General features: G+C 50.1%; 2 protein-coding genes across 4 annotated transcripts in view; both read right to left on the bottom strand.

Annotated features, from left to right (window-relative positions):
* Positions 1-174: 174 nt before the first annotated feature.
* On the bottom strand, positions 175-5,757 carry slc16a13 (solute carrier family 16 member 13). Of its 2 annotated transcripts, XM_079757663.1 has the most exons (8): positions 5,627-5,741; positions 5,475-5,544; positions 5,013-5,077; positions 4,322-4,573; positions 3,887-4,030; positions 3,225-3,496; positions 2,311-2,854; positions 175-1,713 (listed from the first exon to the last, which is right to left on the bottom strand). In XM_079757663.1, exons 4-8 carry the CDS (start codon positions 4,569-4,571, stop codon positions 1,454-1,456), a joined length of 1,470 nt encoding a protein of 489 aa, XP_079613789.1. In that variant the 5' UTR covers positions 4,572-4,573; positions 5,013-5,077; positions 5,475-5,544; positions 5,627-5,741; the 3' UTR covers positions 175-1,453. The 2 variants fall into 2 exon arrangements, with proteins under 2 accessions (XP_079613789.1, XP_079613788.1); XM_079757662.1 differs by having other exon boundaries at positions 5,475-5,757.
* A 2,992-nt stretch (positions 5,758-8,749) lies between these two features.
* The window catches only part of bcl6b (BCL6B transcription repressor), an 8,167-nt gene continuing 1,048 nt past the window's right edge, over positions 8,750-15,868 (bottom strand). The window contains exons 3-11 of one of the 2 annotated variants that reach the window (XM_079757619.1): positions 15,739-15,868; positions 14,296-14,541; positions 13,324-13,464; positions 12,676-12,862; positions 12,276-12,478; positions 11,776-12,002; positions 10,863-10,996; positions 10,300-10,437; positions 8,750-9,852 (exon numbers count right to left, since the gene is read on the bottom strand). The exon at positions 15,739-15,868 is cut by the window's right edge and continues 103 nt beyond it. In XM_079757619.1, coding sequence (XP_079613745.1) covers positions 9,712-9,852; positions 10,300-10,437; positions 10,863-10,996; positions 11,776-12,002; positions 12,276-12,478; positions 12,676-12,862; positions 13,324-13,464; positions 14,296-14,541; positions 15,739-15,868 — 1,547 coding nt within the window. In that variant the 3' untranslated portion in view covers positions 8,750-9,711. The remainder of the gene's footprint in view (positions 9,853-10,299; positions 10,438-10,862; positions 10,997-11,775; positions 12,003-12,275; positions 12,479-12,675; positions 12,863-13,323; positions 13,465-14,295; positions 14,542-15,738) is intronic. The other variant, XM_079757620.1, reaches the window with a different exon arrangement.

Below are 15,868 nucleotides of genomic sequence, written 5' to 3'. Positions count from 1 at the left end.
AAGGGTGCGTGAAAGTAGGCTGCGGACCCTGGGGATCGAACCCGAAACACCGTGACAAGTACACACGCCCTGAGGCAAAACATGAGTTTCATCTTTAAAAACGCGTGTAAACAAGGTTCAGAGTTTCAAGAGAACTAACATGCTTCAATTTGCGTTAATTATTTATTTTTTTATAACAACCAATGTGGTCTATACTTTATGGCTGTTGATTTGATAAACAGCTGATTAATTGAGGTCTTGTTTGATTCACAAGTGCTTCCTTTACATACCTATAACTATAATAGTTAAATGCATTGGGTATAAGGCAGTTCAATTATTACACACATCCAAAAGGTTAGGGGACAAAAAAAAACTAAACATTTGCCATAACGCATTCCAACTAAAAACCTTCAAGCCTCATTACCACTAATCAACAGAAAGCAGCAGCAGCACAGAGCAGCTTATCTTGGTTTTACCACACACAGCAAATAAATGCTAAATCTTTCGGTCAATGGTCCCCAGGTTTGGCCGGAGTAAGACAGAGTGTTGGTTGATGAATGCTGACACACGGTTAATATGTCAACATGACCATGAAAATGGTCATAAGGTCATTGTGACCCATGTCTAGCTGCCATGGCGACGCACCATTAAACGTCACATATGATTTGGAGCTATTTTACTTTACAAAAATATGAAAAACATACTGTGTAAAACGTAAAGGCGATTCCTGGAATGTACTTGCAGAGTCATCTTCGTGTTGCACATGTGTGTGAAACGAGCATACTTTATTTGCTGTAGAAAATTCCTATAGCATACAGATTGATTGCACAGTGCTCCTGTCAACAAGTACTCAAACAGTAGAGGAGTGAAGTTGTGAATTTTGTAATCCACTAAGAAAATATGAATGTATTGTGTGTGAATCTGATTTCTTCTTGCTTTTCTCAAAACCTTCACAACAAACTCAGTACAAAACAAGTGTGGATGTTAAAATGCTTCCTTGATGCAGTAAAAAGCTATTAGTCACAGAAGCAGAGCGCCACCGAAGTGTCTTCATTCAATATGTTCAGCCGATGGCTAGTTACTGGAAAAACAACCCTGAGATATATCTCTCTCACACACACACACACACACACACACACACACACACACACACACACACACACACACACACACACACACACACACGCACACAATGAAGTTTTGGCTGCCGGTCACCGTCCGCATCGTGGGGTTAAGGACACAATCAGACAGAGACACAAGGACTTGCTCTTTGTGCGCTGAAAATCATGACCGGAAAGGGCCATGTTTATAAGATAACGATCGACGGCAGCAGAAGTGTAATGATGCCGACGAGACCGTTTCGATTGGTCGCCTGATGACATTGGATATGCACTCGGCGTCTACTCCCCTTTAGTTATTATTTTTCTTTCACTTGACACGACCGCTGTTCGACTCATTGGCCCCGGCGCGACCCTCAAGCAAGGCAGGTCTGGCTGTGGTCCCAGTCCTTACTGGCCGTCCCATTGGTGCTGCCCGACGTGGGGCTGCCCAGCAGGTCGACCCCGGCGTCCTGGCGCTCCTCCTGGCCGTCGCCGTCCGGCGGTCGCGGGGGCGGCGGGCCGGTCCAAGAGAAGTAGTGAGGTAGGGTGGTTAGGATCAGGGAGCCCAGGAGGAAGCAGCAGCCGGCCACCACCAGGGAGATGATGTAACTTCCTGTCCGGTCCCGGAGATAACCTTCAAAGACAAAATAAAAGACAGAAGGGAAAAGCTGGTTTTATGGATTTTCCCGGTCTCTACAACGACCCAGAAAGGAGGCCTGGTCTTGTTGTGGGGAACTGTAATCCTATACCCTGTGACCCGCGGCACGTGTTTTAAACTTTGTACTGAAGGGTGTTACGGGGTTCTCCTGATATCCTGAACACACCACTTTCCTCTTTCCCCTTCATGTACTGTGTGCAAGTTATCAAGGCATACGATTGAGAATGAATGCTTGAAGATCGACAGGTCGACTTGGAAGACCGGCCAACCTGTAAGACCGGCCAAGGCCGGTCTTACAGGTTTTACACCAACCTGCAGTTTGACCTGCAGTTTGAAGTTTAAAGTCGTTTACAGTTTAAAGTCGTTACTTCCCTCTTGTCCCAGAGACACACCTACACCTCAAAGGGAGGCTCAACATCCATCGACATAGCAATCGCAATGTGTGTACGAACCGACATTTCAAAGGTCTGCCACGTCACACCGGCCCACAAAGTCCCTCCCCGCCCCAACCCCCTCCCTCAGGAACTAAACCCCATCCCCTTCCTTATCGGACCACCCCCCCGGGGGTCTCACCTGACAGCGGCGGGCCCAGCAGCCCCCCCACGCTCTCCAGCATGGACAGCAGCCCCAGAGCCCCCACCATGCGGCCCATGCCCACGATCTCGGGCACGCCGGCGAACACCAGCGAGGTCAGGGCGCCAGCGCTGAAGCCGTAGCCCAGCCCGAAGCCCAGCAGCAGGCCATAGGAGCCCGCCACCGACGCCAGGGGCATGAGCACGATGAACACGCCCGTGAGCCCCGTCCAGCCCGTCAGCATGTGGATGAGGCGGGCGCGGCCCAGGTCCGTCAGCCAGCCCGCCGCCACCCGGCCCACCATGTCGGCGGCGCCCGTGGCCGACATGACGAAGGCGGCGCGGTACTCCGAGTAGCCCGCCTGCCGGCTGTGCGCCACCAGGTGGACGTAGGGCACGAAGTAGCCCGCGTTGAAGAAGGTGACGGCCAGCGTGTAGGTGAGGAAGGGCCCGTGCGCCAGCAGCGACAGCTCGAGGTAGCGGTACACCCGCCGTAGGAGGCTCCGGAACGCCGAGGCGCCGCCGCCGCCGTCAGGGTCGTCCGCCTGGAGGGAGGGATCAGGGGAGGAGCCTCAAGATGGCGTTGAACATTTCGCTGTCGTTACGGGAAGCCTCCCTTAGGTTTTATAAGCCATGCGAAGCTATGGGCAGTGTTGCCAGATCGGGACAGAATTCCCGCCCCAATCTGGCAACACTGGCTGCAGCGCTGCCGCCCCAATCTGGCAACACTGGCTACGGGACTTGAGCTAGCTTAGCTCTATAGCATTAGCATTGTTTGGCATTAGCTTCTCGCGGCGCTGCCTCGGAGTCCATCATACGGAAGGACTCATCTTCAGCTTCAACCCTTGAACACGGATCAATGTAAAACCAAAAGCCCCAAACCCAGGCCCAGCCCAGGTGACCCCATTACCCCACCTTGCCCCCAGCCTTGGGGGGCGGGGGGGCCTTCTTGCGCACGGGGCGGATGAGTGCTCCGCAGGGCACGATGTTCAGGCTGAGCCCCCCCAGGATGAGCAGGGAGCCCCGCCAGCCGAAGTTGTCCAGCATGTACTGGAAGAGCGGGGCGAACACGAAAGAGGAGACGCCCACGCCGGTGAAGCCCACGCCCAGGGCCAGCGTGCGGCGCCGTGTGAAGTGGGCCATGACCGTGGCCACCATGGGGGTGAAGACCAGGGACCAGCCCAGGCCTGGAGGAGGAGATCACGACAATGGATCAACTCAATGATCGTTCGGATCCATTCATTGAGGGAGCCCGAATGTAGAGGAAACCCCGTCTGTGTTCTGCAGACTAAAGGGCGGGTGATGGTTCCACGTCGACGCAACGCAAGGGCCCGTCACGTCTCTGTGGACCCCTCCTTGCGTCCCCCATAAGGGCCTGACGTGCGCCTCCCAAAAGTGGTAACCTCGCGTCGAGGCGACGCAGCAGCGGGGGGCCGTGATTGGTCCGCTCACTAAAACCCGACGCAGAACCACAACAGCTTCACAGCTGCGTCGAAGCGTCTACGTGGTCATTGCGTTGCGTCGACGTGGAACCATAGTCAGCCCTTTAAAGTAGTGCGCATTGTGCGTGGACGTGCCTGAGGTGAGGCCCATGGTGAGGTAGAGGTGGGGCAGCGAGCGGGCCTGCGAGGCCAGGATGAGGCCCAGGCTGGCCAGGAAGCCCCCCGCCATCACCACGCGCTGGGCGTCGTACGCGTTGCACAGCGCCGTCCCCAGCGGACCTGCGGATGGACGGACGGACGGACACATGAGGGCAAATACAACGGAAGTAACAGATAAACACACGTAAATACATCCCCACATGCAAAGTATACGTGTGTACGCGACAGACAGACAGACAGACAGACAGACAGACAGACAGACAGACAGACAGGCAGGCAGGCAGGCAGGCAGGCAGGCAGGCAGGCAGACAGACAGACAGACAGACAGACAGACAGACAGACAGACAGACAGACAGACAGACAGACAGAGACAGACAGACAGACAGACAGGAGCCCGGTTGCGGTGCTTACTGCAGAGCTGCTGTGTTGCCACACCGATGGAGGTGATCCACGAGATGGCCTGGGCACTCTCCTGGAAGTACTGCACAAACTCCACGAAGAACACCCCCAGGCTCCGGATCAGCCCGTACACCAGCGTGGTGCACATGAACAAGGCCCCGACCATCACCCAGCCGCGGGCCCCATCCTGGGCCGGGGCCCCCGGGGTCGGCCGCTCCGCCCCGGGGCTCCGTTCCGGTCGCTCTACCCTCGCCGTAGCCATGACTACAGGGATAGAGTGGGGTAAAAATTGTGGATTGTTTCAAACGTTTTGTGGGAGATTGTAATGGAGAAGTAATAGTGTGTTTAAAAAAGAAAATGTAATGTGTAAATTTTGATGCCTGTTTTTACTTTAAATCGGTTTTCTTCCAACTTTGTTGAGGTTCAAATGAAATGTTGAGGTCGATTTAGAGTTGTTAGTGTGCTTGACCCCCAGCCAAAAGGTTGTGGGTTCAAACCACATGTCGGCAGCCTACAGGCTTTCTTGAGCAAGAGGCCTAACAACTATCTGCTAATTTACAACTTGTATCTAAAAACGACAAATCCTTTGTTAAATAGCAATTCGATGTGCGAAAGTTATATTCCGGTTATTTAGTGTCAAAAACTAGATTAAAAAGTAATTCTGCGAAATGATATCGCTTTTGTTTCCCGTTTTAAACCTTACCTGCGATGGGAGAGGCGTGTGACACCACCAGCAATTAATGATCGATAATCGAACAGATCCAAAGCCTGCAAAATACACAAGAGTCCTCCTCAGTATGTCGCCTCTCTGCAGTCCGTGCAGAGATAATGCGGTCCAGTCCTCGTAAATGAGTCTGCCACACGTCTCAACTCAAAGGGCATGACATCCTGGATTCTATGCAAATAACACTTCATGTTTACACGGGTCCTTTTCCCCGGCTGTCAAGTGCTCTAGTTGTTATCTCGCTTTTACGTCATACTACTTCACAATGCCAGATATTATAAACTGGAAACCTGATTAATACACACACATTGCCCGTATTTAATATCTTTAAAATGAATATCGTAATAATAACCCTTTGCAATAACCTAGTTTCGCATCCATATGGAGAAAGTGTTTTCCCTTTCAAAGCTTTGTAAGCGGTACAACGACGGCGGCGTCTACCGTTTGCCGTCGCCCGTTCTGGCCAGCCCATCCTCCGGTCACCGTAGGGGGATTTCTTGTGAGTTTTAAACTAAAACGAGATAAAAGATGACAGATAAAGGACAAGCCGTTGATTCCAGCCACGCATGGAAAAACAAAAACAATGTTTCTACCGTATGATATAAAACGGTCTAAACGGTCTCAAAAGATTCCTGCCGATCAAAGTTGCCTTAGCCGCGGAGATGTTTTTCCAAAATTCAGGCTGTCTCCACCTGTCTTGCTGATCATCTTAACCCATGGGTCCGTATCGTACTGTTATTATTTTAACCATTCGCCGACTGTAAATAGGCAGTTCAACAGCACACTACTACGCATGCGCGCATTTGCTGTGCGCACGTGCACACCGCCGGGCTGCGTTCAGATAGTATTTTTGGGTTTAGGAAGGTTCCTAACTGACTTCAATGATGCGGAAGTATCTAAGTGGCCGCCTTGATAAGAGCAGGCAGAGTTATCATCATGTTAAGGATAGGTGCTTCAGTGCTTACTTTCTTATAATTTAGCATAGGTTACACTTGACCATCCTTTACGCAAGGAAAGGAAAGGAGATTATGCCGGCCCACAATTCCTTGCCGGCGGCAGGAACCTTCAAAACGACGCACCATTCGTCCATTCATTAAAAACAGACAATCAATTACATGACATGAATGAATTATGTTCATGATACAATCCCACTTACTGTCATGTCCATGCATATGAGTGGACATTAATCTGAGCGTGAGCAACCATAATCAATTATACAACAATTTTCGTTATTTCCCTTTTGTGATTGGTTTTCGTTTCGTTTTTTTTTTTAAAAATATTATTATTATAATCCTTTTTCATGGGGGTTTCCACATTTATATCCGCCGTTGCACAATGACGTAGCGTGAAGTCGGATAATTTTAGCACAATGGTTGTTTTTTCCTGAATCTGAATGAATTCTCCTTCACATCATTCCTTTGTCCTCGTGACGTTCTTCATCGAGGTCAATGAAAATAGCTTAGGAAAGGACATTGGAAGTCTTACTCACTATCTGAGTGCCGCCCCGGGCTGGGCTTCAGTTACCAATGCTCAAACGCTTTCCTTTCAACTCGCAATGAAGATAGATAAGGGCAGCAAAGTCGATAGTTCACTTTCTATTATCTCATGGTTAAGATTTAGTTATGGTTTCGTAATAAATACTAATTTCCCTTACAAGTGGCTAGCCATTTACAATCACATAACAGCTATTCAAGTATTGGCCTGAATCATGTGCTCATTCATTCGGAATTAACTCTGACCTTACTGTCCTACCTCTTTCCATGAATAATGAGGGGATATTTGGGACAAAAATGCCCTTATGGTAATTTGGTCAAACCCAAATAAGATAGAGGATGGTTGTGCTCATTGGAAAGCCCCCCATTAATCAACCTCCCCCCCCCCCTGTTTGTCTGAAAAACCAAGACAATGGGCTTGTAGCCACAACTCATGGGAGACAAGGGAAAGGGGTATGATGACAGAGGCAGAGAGAGTGAGGCAGGGCCCCACCACCACCTCCTCTATTGTAACTCCTACAAGAGGAACCCACACTGGCAAGGCTGTGCACCCCCAAATGGTGCCCCTCCGGAAACACCTGCCCTGAGCGTAGTTGTTTCCTCCCCACCAGACCTCTCGGCAGAGATGTGGACTCGAGTCACATGACTTGGACTCAAGTCAGACTCGAGTCATGATTTTGATGACTTCAGACTCGACTTGACAAAATTACACATGACTCAACTTGACTTAGACTTGACTGCTATTGACTTTAGACTTGACTCGGACTTTGCCCCTTTGACTTGTAATGACTCGACATGTCTTGAGTCAAAAACATTTATTGTTTAAGATAGCTAACATATTTCCCGCCTTGAGGGTTAGACACCCAAGACTCATTCACTTAAGTGAAGATGAAAAAAAACAAAACAGCGAGCGAAGACAAATCTACACCTGTATCTTCAATAATATCCAAATTAAATTTCGATATCATTTATACTTTATTCTACTTCAGCTATTACTTCAGCTATTACTAGTACTACTTCAGCTACTATGACTACTGCTTCATCTACTACTACTACTACTACTACTACTTTAGCTACTACTACTACTACTACTACTACATCAGCTACTATTACTACTACTACTACTACTTCAGCTTCTAATACTGAAGACACAGGTGGGTGGTAAGGACAATTTGCTTAAGCAAAGTTGTGGCATACTGTAACTGACATCCACTCAAGCAGTCCTTTCAGACATCCATACATAGCTCATATGCCACACTAGTCAAGGCACAGCTTTACCAACTTTAGGGCCACAGTGGTGCCTTCCGTAGCCTACTAATACAATTCAAACCCACCGTCCACTCTCACTTCACCTCTGAGACAACATAAGATTTCGGCCGATGCGCATATCATAACACATTTGAAGACAGAAACAATGAACTATAACTGTATTGATAAGAAATGACACTGTACATTAGAGTGATATGTTGAAATAATGATCAATAGCCTAATAATGACATTAAGTAAAAATACATGGTGACTTGTTCAGGACTTGAAAAAGTTTGGGACTTGGACTTGGACTCGACTTGGCTTTGGTGTGACTTTGACTTGGACTGGACTTGGCTTTGGTGTGACTTTGACTTGGACTCGACTTGGCTTTCCCTGTCTTGACTTGGGACTCGACTCGGACTTGACTGCTAAGACATGGGACTTACTTGGGACTTGCCAAACAGTGACTTTGTCCCATCTCTGCCTCACGGTACAAAAGAACACCAACACTCTTTCCCTAGCACCCCCTCACTTGTGCGGAAAAGCAGATTTAACAAGAAGTGATTCACAGTGAATGAGAAGGAGGATGCTAATGTGTCAGAGAGAGAGAGTTGGCAGAGGGCTTTCACTGGTTCAACTCAGACGTCTGACAGTGTTGTATATTCTGTACAGATGAACACTTCATTATTCATTCAAATTAGAGTCCATTCCTTTTACAGTGAGACTAGACCTACAAATGTGCTACTGCAAAGGGTCCAATTGATGGAGAATACAAATGATATGTCACCATAAATTATGCAAAACATGTTGTTCCTTTACATTAGTCAAATCTCCAGTTTTTCCACATTCATGTTGTGGTTTATGAAATGTTGTGTTATATTATTACAGTAGAAAATGATACAGACGCCAATGTTCCAAATTATCAAAGAGATGTAATTTTATTTGTATCAAAAAACTGTCTTTGTCCAGCAAAAGAACTCTACATTAATGTGGCATACAAATGTATTTTCTTATTGCTCATAAATCGACCTGATTCATTTTTACAATATCTCCTATTCCATTATTATTTTTTCTGTACAAGGCAATTCAGTCCTTTGCCAGCTTGGACTATAAAAAAGTTACTGATTTGTAGACGTCTTTTAAATAGGAACTGGTACAAATAATTAAACTGCCAAATTTGACATCAAACATTCAGGCCCCAGGCCATGAGACTCAAGAATAAAATATTAATTAAATTACCATTTAAGATGATGAAAGAATATTCACTGACAAAACAAAATCCAAGTGAAATATTAACATTGTTCTAAAAGCTACTTCAGACATTTACGATTATAAACACTTTCAACACTAAAACCCTGACCAAATAACTTTGATCCCACCCAATTAGTCGTATGGTGATTGATTATTCCAAATGTATAAATGTCAGTAATACATTTCTTCCTTAAAACCAAGCCTCGACTATGTTCCTCACTTCCTCCGTCCTTCCTTCAACACCTCTTCTTCCCAACATGCTTTATCAGTCTTCACTGCACTTTGGGCCATCTTGCTTCATACTTTTCATCGGCGCACACTCAGCATATCTGACCCCCTGCGCTGCGTCTCCTCGTTCCCAGTCTTCGCACTTGCTTTCACTTTCCCTCCACAAATCGCTTTGTTAAAAAAAACATACGCTACTCTTTCTCATATACCAACCCTAGGCTTCCTGCATTTTACATCAAGCCGGTTTCTTCACATTCTTGCCATCTAACTTCTCTGCTCTCTTCCTGTGTCCTGCGCTATTACTGAATCCTTATCCCCGCAATCCTCCCACTCTCACATCACAACACACTCTCCAGCTCTGTGCCGTCACGCCATCAACGTGGCTTCAGTCACTGTGGTGGGTGTGGTCGCCGTGGTTCAGGCCCCAGCAGCTACGGGGGGGGGGGGGGGGCCGGGCCTCAGCAGGCCTGCAGGAGGGGCTGGTAGCCCTCCGACAGGACCTTGTAGCGCACTTTGGTGTTGGTGATGGCCCCGTGCTTCTGCCGCAGGTGGAGCCTCAGCTGGCTCTTGTGCCGGAAGTGCAGGTCGCACTGCTCACACTGCGGGCCGCGGGGGGAGGGGAGAGGTCGAAAGGTCAGCATGGACACAAAGGAGCGCATCGAGCTTCAATGTCCGCTGGGTCACACCAAGGTGAGTGGTGTTCATCTGGAGACTTGTTAACGACGTACGCCCGCTCTCCTTCCCAGCCAGAGCTCCAGTGTTTTAGGCCCGACATCAGATGGTCAGCGATACAATGGCCTTTAGAAAAGGGTTTGACCTCATGGTTGTGTTCTGACTTACGCAACACCGATTTCGGCTGTAGCACATCTTTTTATAAATGAATGATGAATTGAAATAAATGCCATAAATCTTTATGACCCTAATGTCTCTTGTAGCTGTAACGACCAAACATTGGTACCAATAAAGTAAGGTCTCTGTTTGAGTGTGTAGAGTAGAGATGTGTGTGTGCGCGTGTGTGTGTAGGTGTGTGTGTGTGAGCAACCCACCGTGTAGGGCTTCTCCCCGGTGTGTATGCGCAGGTGGCTCTTGAGTGTCTGCAGGTGTCTGAAGCGGGTGCCACAGGTGTGGCAGGGGTAGGGCTTCTCCCCCGTGTGGATGAGCACGTGGGCCCTCAGGTGAGCTACCTGATGGGGGAGGGGGGAGAGAGGGAGGAAGAGGGGGAGATATAACCTCATTGTCCAAATGATTCTCCTCTGACGTGCAGAGGTAGTTTCATAACTATCATCTTCTGAATGTCAAAATCTCTCTCTTTAAATCCTTTGAAATACATGGTATGGACGTGGAGGGTCAAACCGAATTCAAACAGTGTCATCGTGTCTCATGTATCGGGCCGCTCTGTGACAGAGGTCTTCAAGGTGCCAAGCCAAAAAGTAATCGCGGCTTGTGTTATTATTCTGTTGTTGATAACCCGCTTTGCGAGACAGTAACTTTCCCCCCTTTCGATGGTATCACAAGTTGATCGCAATCGTGATCGACGGACCAATCACGGTTGGAGTCCGTGGTGATGCTGCAGTGCTTCCTGATGTCTCCTGCGCAGGTGCAGCCTCACCTGGACGAATCGTGCGCCGCAGGTGTCACAGCGGTAGGGTTTCTCCCCCGAGTGGATGCGGGCGTGGGTCTTCAGGTTGGCCGGGCGGTTGAACTGGGCGCTGCAGACGTTGCAGCGGTACGGCTTGTCCCCTGCTGCGGAGAAGGGGACAGGGGAGGGGGTCATCTACTGTGGGAGGGTAGGGCTGGGTGGAGGGGACAGGGGAGGGGGTCATCTACTGTGGGAGGTAGGGCTGGGTGGAGGGTTGGGGGAGGGGGTCATCTACTGTGGGAGGGTAGGGCTGGGTGGAGGGGACAGGGGAGGGGGTCATCTACTGTGGGAGGTAGGGCTGGGTGGAGGGTTGGGGGAGGGGGTCATCTACTGTGGGAGGTAGGGCTGGGTGGAGGGTTGGGGGATGTGTAGATGGAGGGTTGGATGTTCACGCTGGTAGACTAAAGGTGGATGGTTGATGCAAGCAGACTAAACGGGATGGGGGGGATGTGATGCTGGTGGACTATAGATGGATGGTTGGATGCTGGTAGAGTATAGAGAGATGGATGGATGCTGGTAGAGTATAGAGAGATGGATGGATGCTGGTAGAGTATAGAGAGATGGATGGATGCTGGTAGAGTATAGAGAGATGGATGGATGCTGGTAGAGTATAGAGAGATGGATGGATGCTGGTAGAGTATAGAGAGATGGATGGATGCTGGTAGAGTATAGAGAGATGGATGGATGCTGGTAGACTACAGGTGGATGGTTGGATGTTGACACTAGTAGACATATAGATGGATGGGTGGATGTTGGTAGATATAAAGATGGGTGGATGTGATATATAGATGTGATATATATCATATATATGATGGGTTAAGGGGTGGACGGATGGATTGACATTGTTGCATGCATGATGATGATAATCAAGATGGCGCCTCACCGGCAATAAGCGCCTTGGTGCCGATGACGTTCCCGGAGTACAGGTACGGCGCGTGGCGGTCCTCCCGCTTGAACGCGTGCTGGCTCGGGCGGGCGTGGTCTGCGGCGGGCGCCGGCGGGGGGAGGGAGAGAGAGGAGCACGCCGCTCCCTGGGAGACCTCCACAGAGGGGGGTGGTCCGAGGGGAGGGGCTTGGCCAGAACCCTCGTAGCAGGAGGCCCGCCCCTGTCTGAAACACAAACGTCATTGGTCAGTCAGAGGGCGGGTCCAGGGGGCTAGGTAGCGTATCCCCCCCCCCCCCCCCAGCGTTTATAGAACGGTGAACTTATTGAGTGGGTGTTGCCTAATGAGGTGACCAATCAAATGTGTTATTTTTGGGAGGGAGGAATCTGCACCCCAAAGTGCATACGCCCCTGCCGTCTCGTCACAATGAGACTTTCCAGTCAAATTCACGGCCAAAGAAAAGCATGAGGATCGATGTGTGTTTTGTCGGTGAGCCCACCTATCAATCTGACCGGGCACTTCTCCAGGCCACGCCTCTGTGGGTGCGTCAGATGACACAGCGGTCCTCTGGGGGATGGGCGTGTTCCTCTCTCCTGGCTCCTCCTCCTTCACCGTGGGGACGGCACAGAGAGGGTTGAGGACTATGTACTTGTACTTCTTCCAGTTACAGGCCTTGGGGTCGGGGGGAGGTTTGGTCACACCCTTGAGGAAAGAAATACAATTTTTAATGCGTTGCAATGTTTCAAAGTTACTCTCTAAAAAAAAGTTAAGTAGTGTTAAAAATATTGCATGCATCTTTTGACCCTTTATTAGCGACGAGATCGTTTTGTGAATGAAGCCATAGTAGCAGCGTCTGTTCTCTGGTCCTGAGGTGGGGGGGGGGGGGGGGTGTCCCGTACCGCGAGGTGACACGTGTTGGACTCAGCGGGGGAGCTGGGCTGGCCTCCGGAGCGGGTGGGGCTGTCAGGGGAAGGGGTGGGGCAGCCCGCTAGGGGCGACCGCCGCTCCAGCTTCATCTCCTTCGGCCTGGGCTCGCCGGCCGGGAAAGCCCCTGGCTTCACAGAGAGGCCGGCCTCCCTGGGGAACCTGAGAGGGAGGAAAAACACAGGAAGTGATGTAAGGGCTGTATCGTTATCAGACAAAGGCAGACGCAAACAGGCGCTAACACCTGCAGGCACGCTCCCGACCCCCACCCCCTGCACAAACATCCCCCGGTCACATAAAAATAGTGCACACACACACACACACACACACACACACACACACACACACACACACACACACACACACACACATTGTCCCATCACCCGCAAACATAAGTGCCAGCACACACAGCCTTTCCGATTAACATCACACTTAAAACGTTCACACACCTACATGGCAGTTTAATGAGGGTAGCTTTAAGATGAACCGAAGAGGCAACCCAGGATACATGAACCTTCATCCCAACACTACAGCTCCAACCCGTATTCCTTAGGCCCCTTTGCATTGTAAACACGGTAAAGCTCTCTACAGACCCATAGTGACACACACAACCATCTGCGTACCTGGCTGGCACGGGGCCGGGGGCGCTGGGCTGGAGCTGGAGGGTTTGGGGGGGCAGGCCCCCTCCTCCTCGGGGACCTACGGAGACGACAGACACCCTGGAGTCCAGCTCCACATGAGGGTGTTCAGCACCCATCTTCTCCCTGGACGAAGAGCGACAAATCAGAAACCCGCGATATGCAAATTAGTGAGGAGCAAAAAATCCAGTCTGTGGGTGAGTGAAGAATTCTTTTGGGGTGCACATTTTTTTTCTTTCTGATTGGCTCTTATTGGTATCTCATCATCAGCATCAGAATACACTAAATGGCGTCACTGGCACGAACGGATGCTGGCTCTATGCTTTCCGTAATCCTCTGTGTGTTTGATGTCAACATCATTGAATTCCCCGTAAAGGTTCTCGAGAACCTCCTGGAGGTGTCCTTACTCACATCAAATCTAAACAACGCGTAGAACGGTTGATTCAGTACATCCAAATGTACACATTTGAACCGTTCTCCTACTCTACAGCCAGGTTGCAGGAGGATACTCGTTGAAGCGGAGGAGCTCCCGACTGGCCACACAAACCCAGTGAAAGGCAGTGATCGTGAGTGTATGTGTGGGCTGTGAGTGTGATTAGCCGTTACAAGCCGTTTTGAAGATCTAGCTCTTTTGAAATCACAAGTGGGCCTGTCCACCCGGATGTGTGCTGGATAGATCGGTCTACCCAGTCTACCCAGTGGACTGTAGCAAACGTTGCTCATCTATCCGTCACACATCTAGGTGGACACGCCCACTAGTGATGTCAGAAGAGGCCGATTTCCAAAACGGTTTGTGACGGTTAATCCCACTCACACCTGGTTGGTACAATATGTCACCTTTAAGAACCCGATCCAGTGATCAATCCGTTTTTCCCCAAAAACCCCTCCCATCAAACCCCCTTCTCAACCCGACCCTCTCCAGCCTCGAACCACAGGAAGCGGGCGACGCCCCCTCACCTGTGCAGCTGCATGAAGGCGCGGCAGGTGTCGGCCACGTGCTCCATCTGCAGGTGGGTGGCGGCGGCCAGCACGCCGGCCACGCGGCGGCGGCTCAGCGGCAGACGGGACGTGTACATGAAGTCCAGCAGTAGGGAGACGCTGGCCGCGTCCAGGCCGCCCGGCAGCGCCACCGTCAGCGGCTTGAGTCCCTCAGCGCCGCCTTGAAGCGACAGGCGCCGGGAGTACAGCGAGTAGAAGAACCCGCTGGGGGAGAGGGGATGAGACGGAGAGATGAGTGAGTAAGCTATACTTAAGTTATGCGGCACCTTTCGTACAGGAATTGCAGCTCAAAAGTGCTTTGCATAGAATCAGGATGAAAATAAAGGACATTGTCAAAACCCTAACGATCTGTGTTACAGTAAAAACAAAAGATGATTACACGAAGGTGAGGATTGTACGTGTGACGTATGGATGGGTGGTCTGTTGTTTACACATGGTTTTAATCCATAGACGCTGAATGCCCGACACGGGTTTGCGTTGTCAGGGCTGGTTCTCTAACAGCAACCTAAAGGTGACATATTATATCACTAGGTGTGAGTTGGATTAGCCGTTACAAGCCGTTTTGAAAATCGCCCTCTTCTGACATCACAAGTGGCGGGCGTGTCAACCTAGATGTTTGACGGATAGATGAGCAAAGTTTGCTACAGTCCACTGGGTAGGCTGGTAGACTGATCTCTCCAGCATACATCTAGGTGGACACGCCCATCTTTGATGTCAGAAGAGGCAGATTTTTCCAAACGTCTTAGTACGGCCAATCACACTCTCACCTGGCAGTATGATGTGGGAGCTTTAAATGAACTAGTATTCATGTGATAACTGGATCACCGACAATACATCATGCACACCATCGGTGTTGTGACGTGAGGTCTTCAACTAGGGCCCAGGTTTAATGGATAGTTTTGAAATCGTTGAGCGCTTCATGTTTCAGATGTTCTTACACAGCTCGCGATAAGTGTGTAGTAACCCAAATAGCAGCCAATAAAGTTCACCTCATGAGTTCATGTGGGAGTCGTTCCTCTTCAAGGAGAGGGTATAAAGAGATAAGACATAAAGGTCTGAGACTGGTCAAAGGGTCTAGCGAGCAGCACAGGAAAGAGCTTTGAAAAAGGGAGTAATGTAGGAGGATGACTATCATGAGCTCGATAAGCCGAAAACAGGAAGCCGCCGAGTGGGGGAAGTGTCAGGGGGAACAATAACAGATGTGACTCCTCTGTTGTCGTGTGTGCTGACTCTGAGTGTGTGTGGCGGGTTCCCTGGAGGGATGACTGCTTCAGCAGGATGATAGCTTGGTAGCAACGAGTCGCACCACAAACGAAAGTGAAAAAAGAAAGAGCAGAAGGGGGCGAAGCACAACGAAACACGCAACACAAGGCGTCCTTGCGCACGCACGCGCGCACCCACCTGCAAGCGACGAGTACGGCACAGTGTGCGCGTAGATGGGCCCCGCCCACGACCAGGGTGGTGTCCGTCAGCAGGTGGCGCCGCCGCAGCTCGTTAAGGTTCTGCAGGACGTCGCTGGAGTGGCGCGTGT

This window comes from Pollachius pollachius (genome assembly GCF_949987615.1).
Source record: "Pollachius pollachius genome assembly, chromosome: 20".
Taxonomy (NCBI): domain Eukaryota; kingdom Metazoa; phylum Chordata; class Actinopteri; order Gadiformes; family Gadidae; genus Pollachius; species Pollachius pollachius.
The sequence above is the reverse complement of the archived record's forward strand: the minus strand, read 5'-3'. Positions and strand labels throughout refer to the sequence as shown.

What these genes read in the sequence shown, in the direction of transcription:
- slc16a13 (XM_079757662.1), bottom strand. Translation starts at nt 4,571, where the DNA reads ATGGCTACGGCGAGGGTAGAGCGACCGGAACGGAGCCCCGGGGCGGAG. An exon ending in CCCCCAAGGCTGGGGGCAAG is followed by an intron (nt 2,855 to 3,224) that starts GTGGGGTAATGG and finishes CCCTCCCTCCAG; the next exon opens with GCGGACGACCCTGACGGCGG. An exon ending in GCTGGGCCCGCCGCTGTCAG is followed by an intron (nt 1,714 to 2,310) that starts GTGAGACCCCCG and finishes TTGTCTTTGAAG; the next exon opens with GTTATCTCCGGGACCGGACA.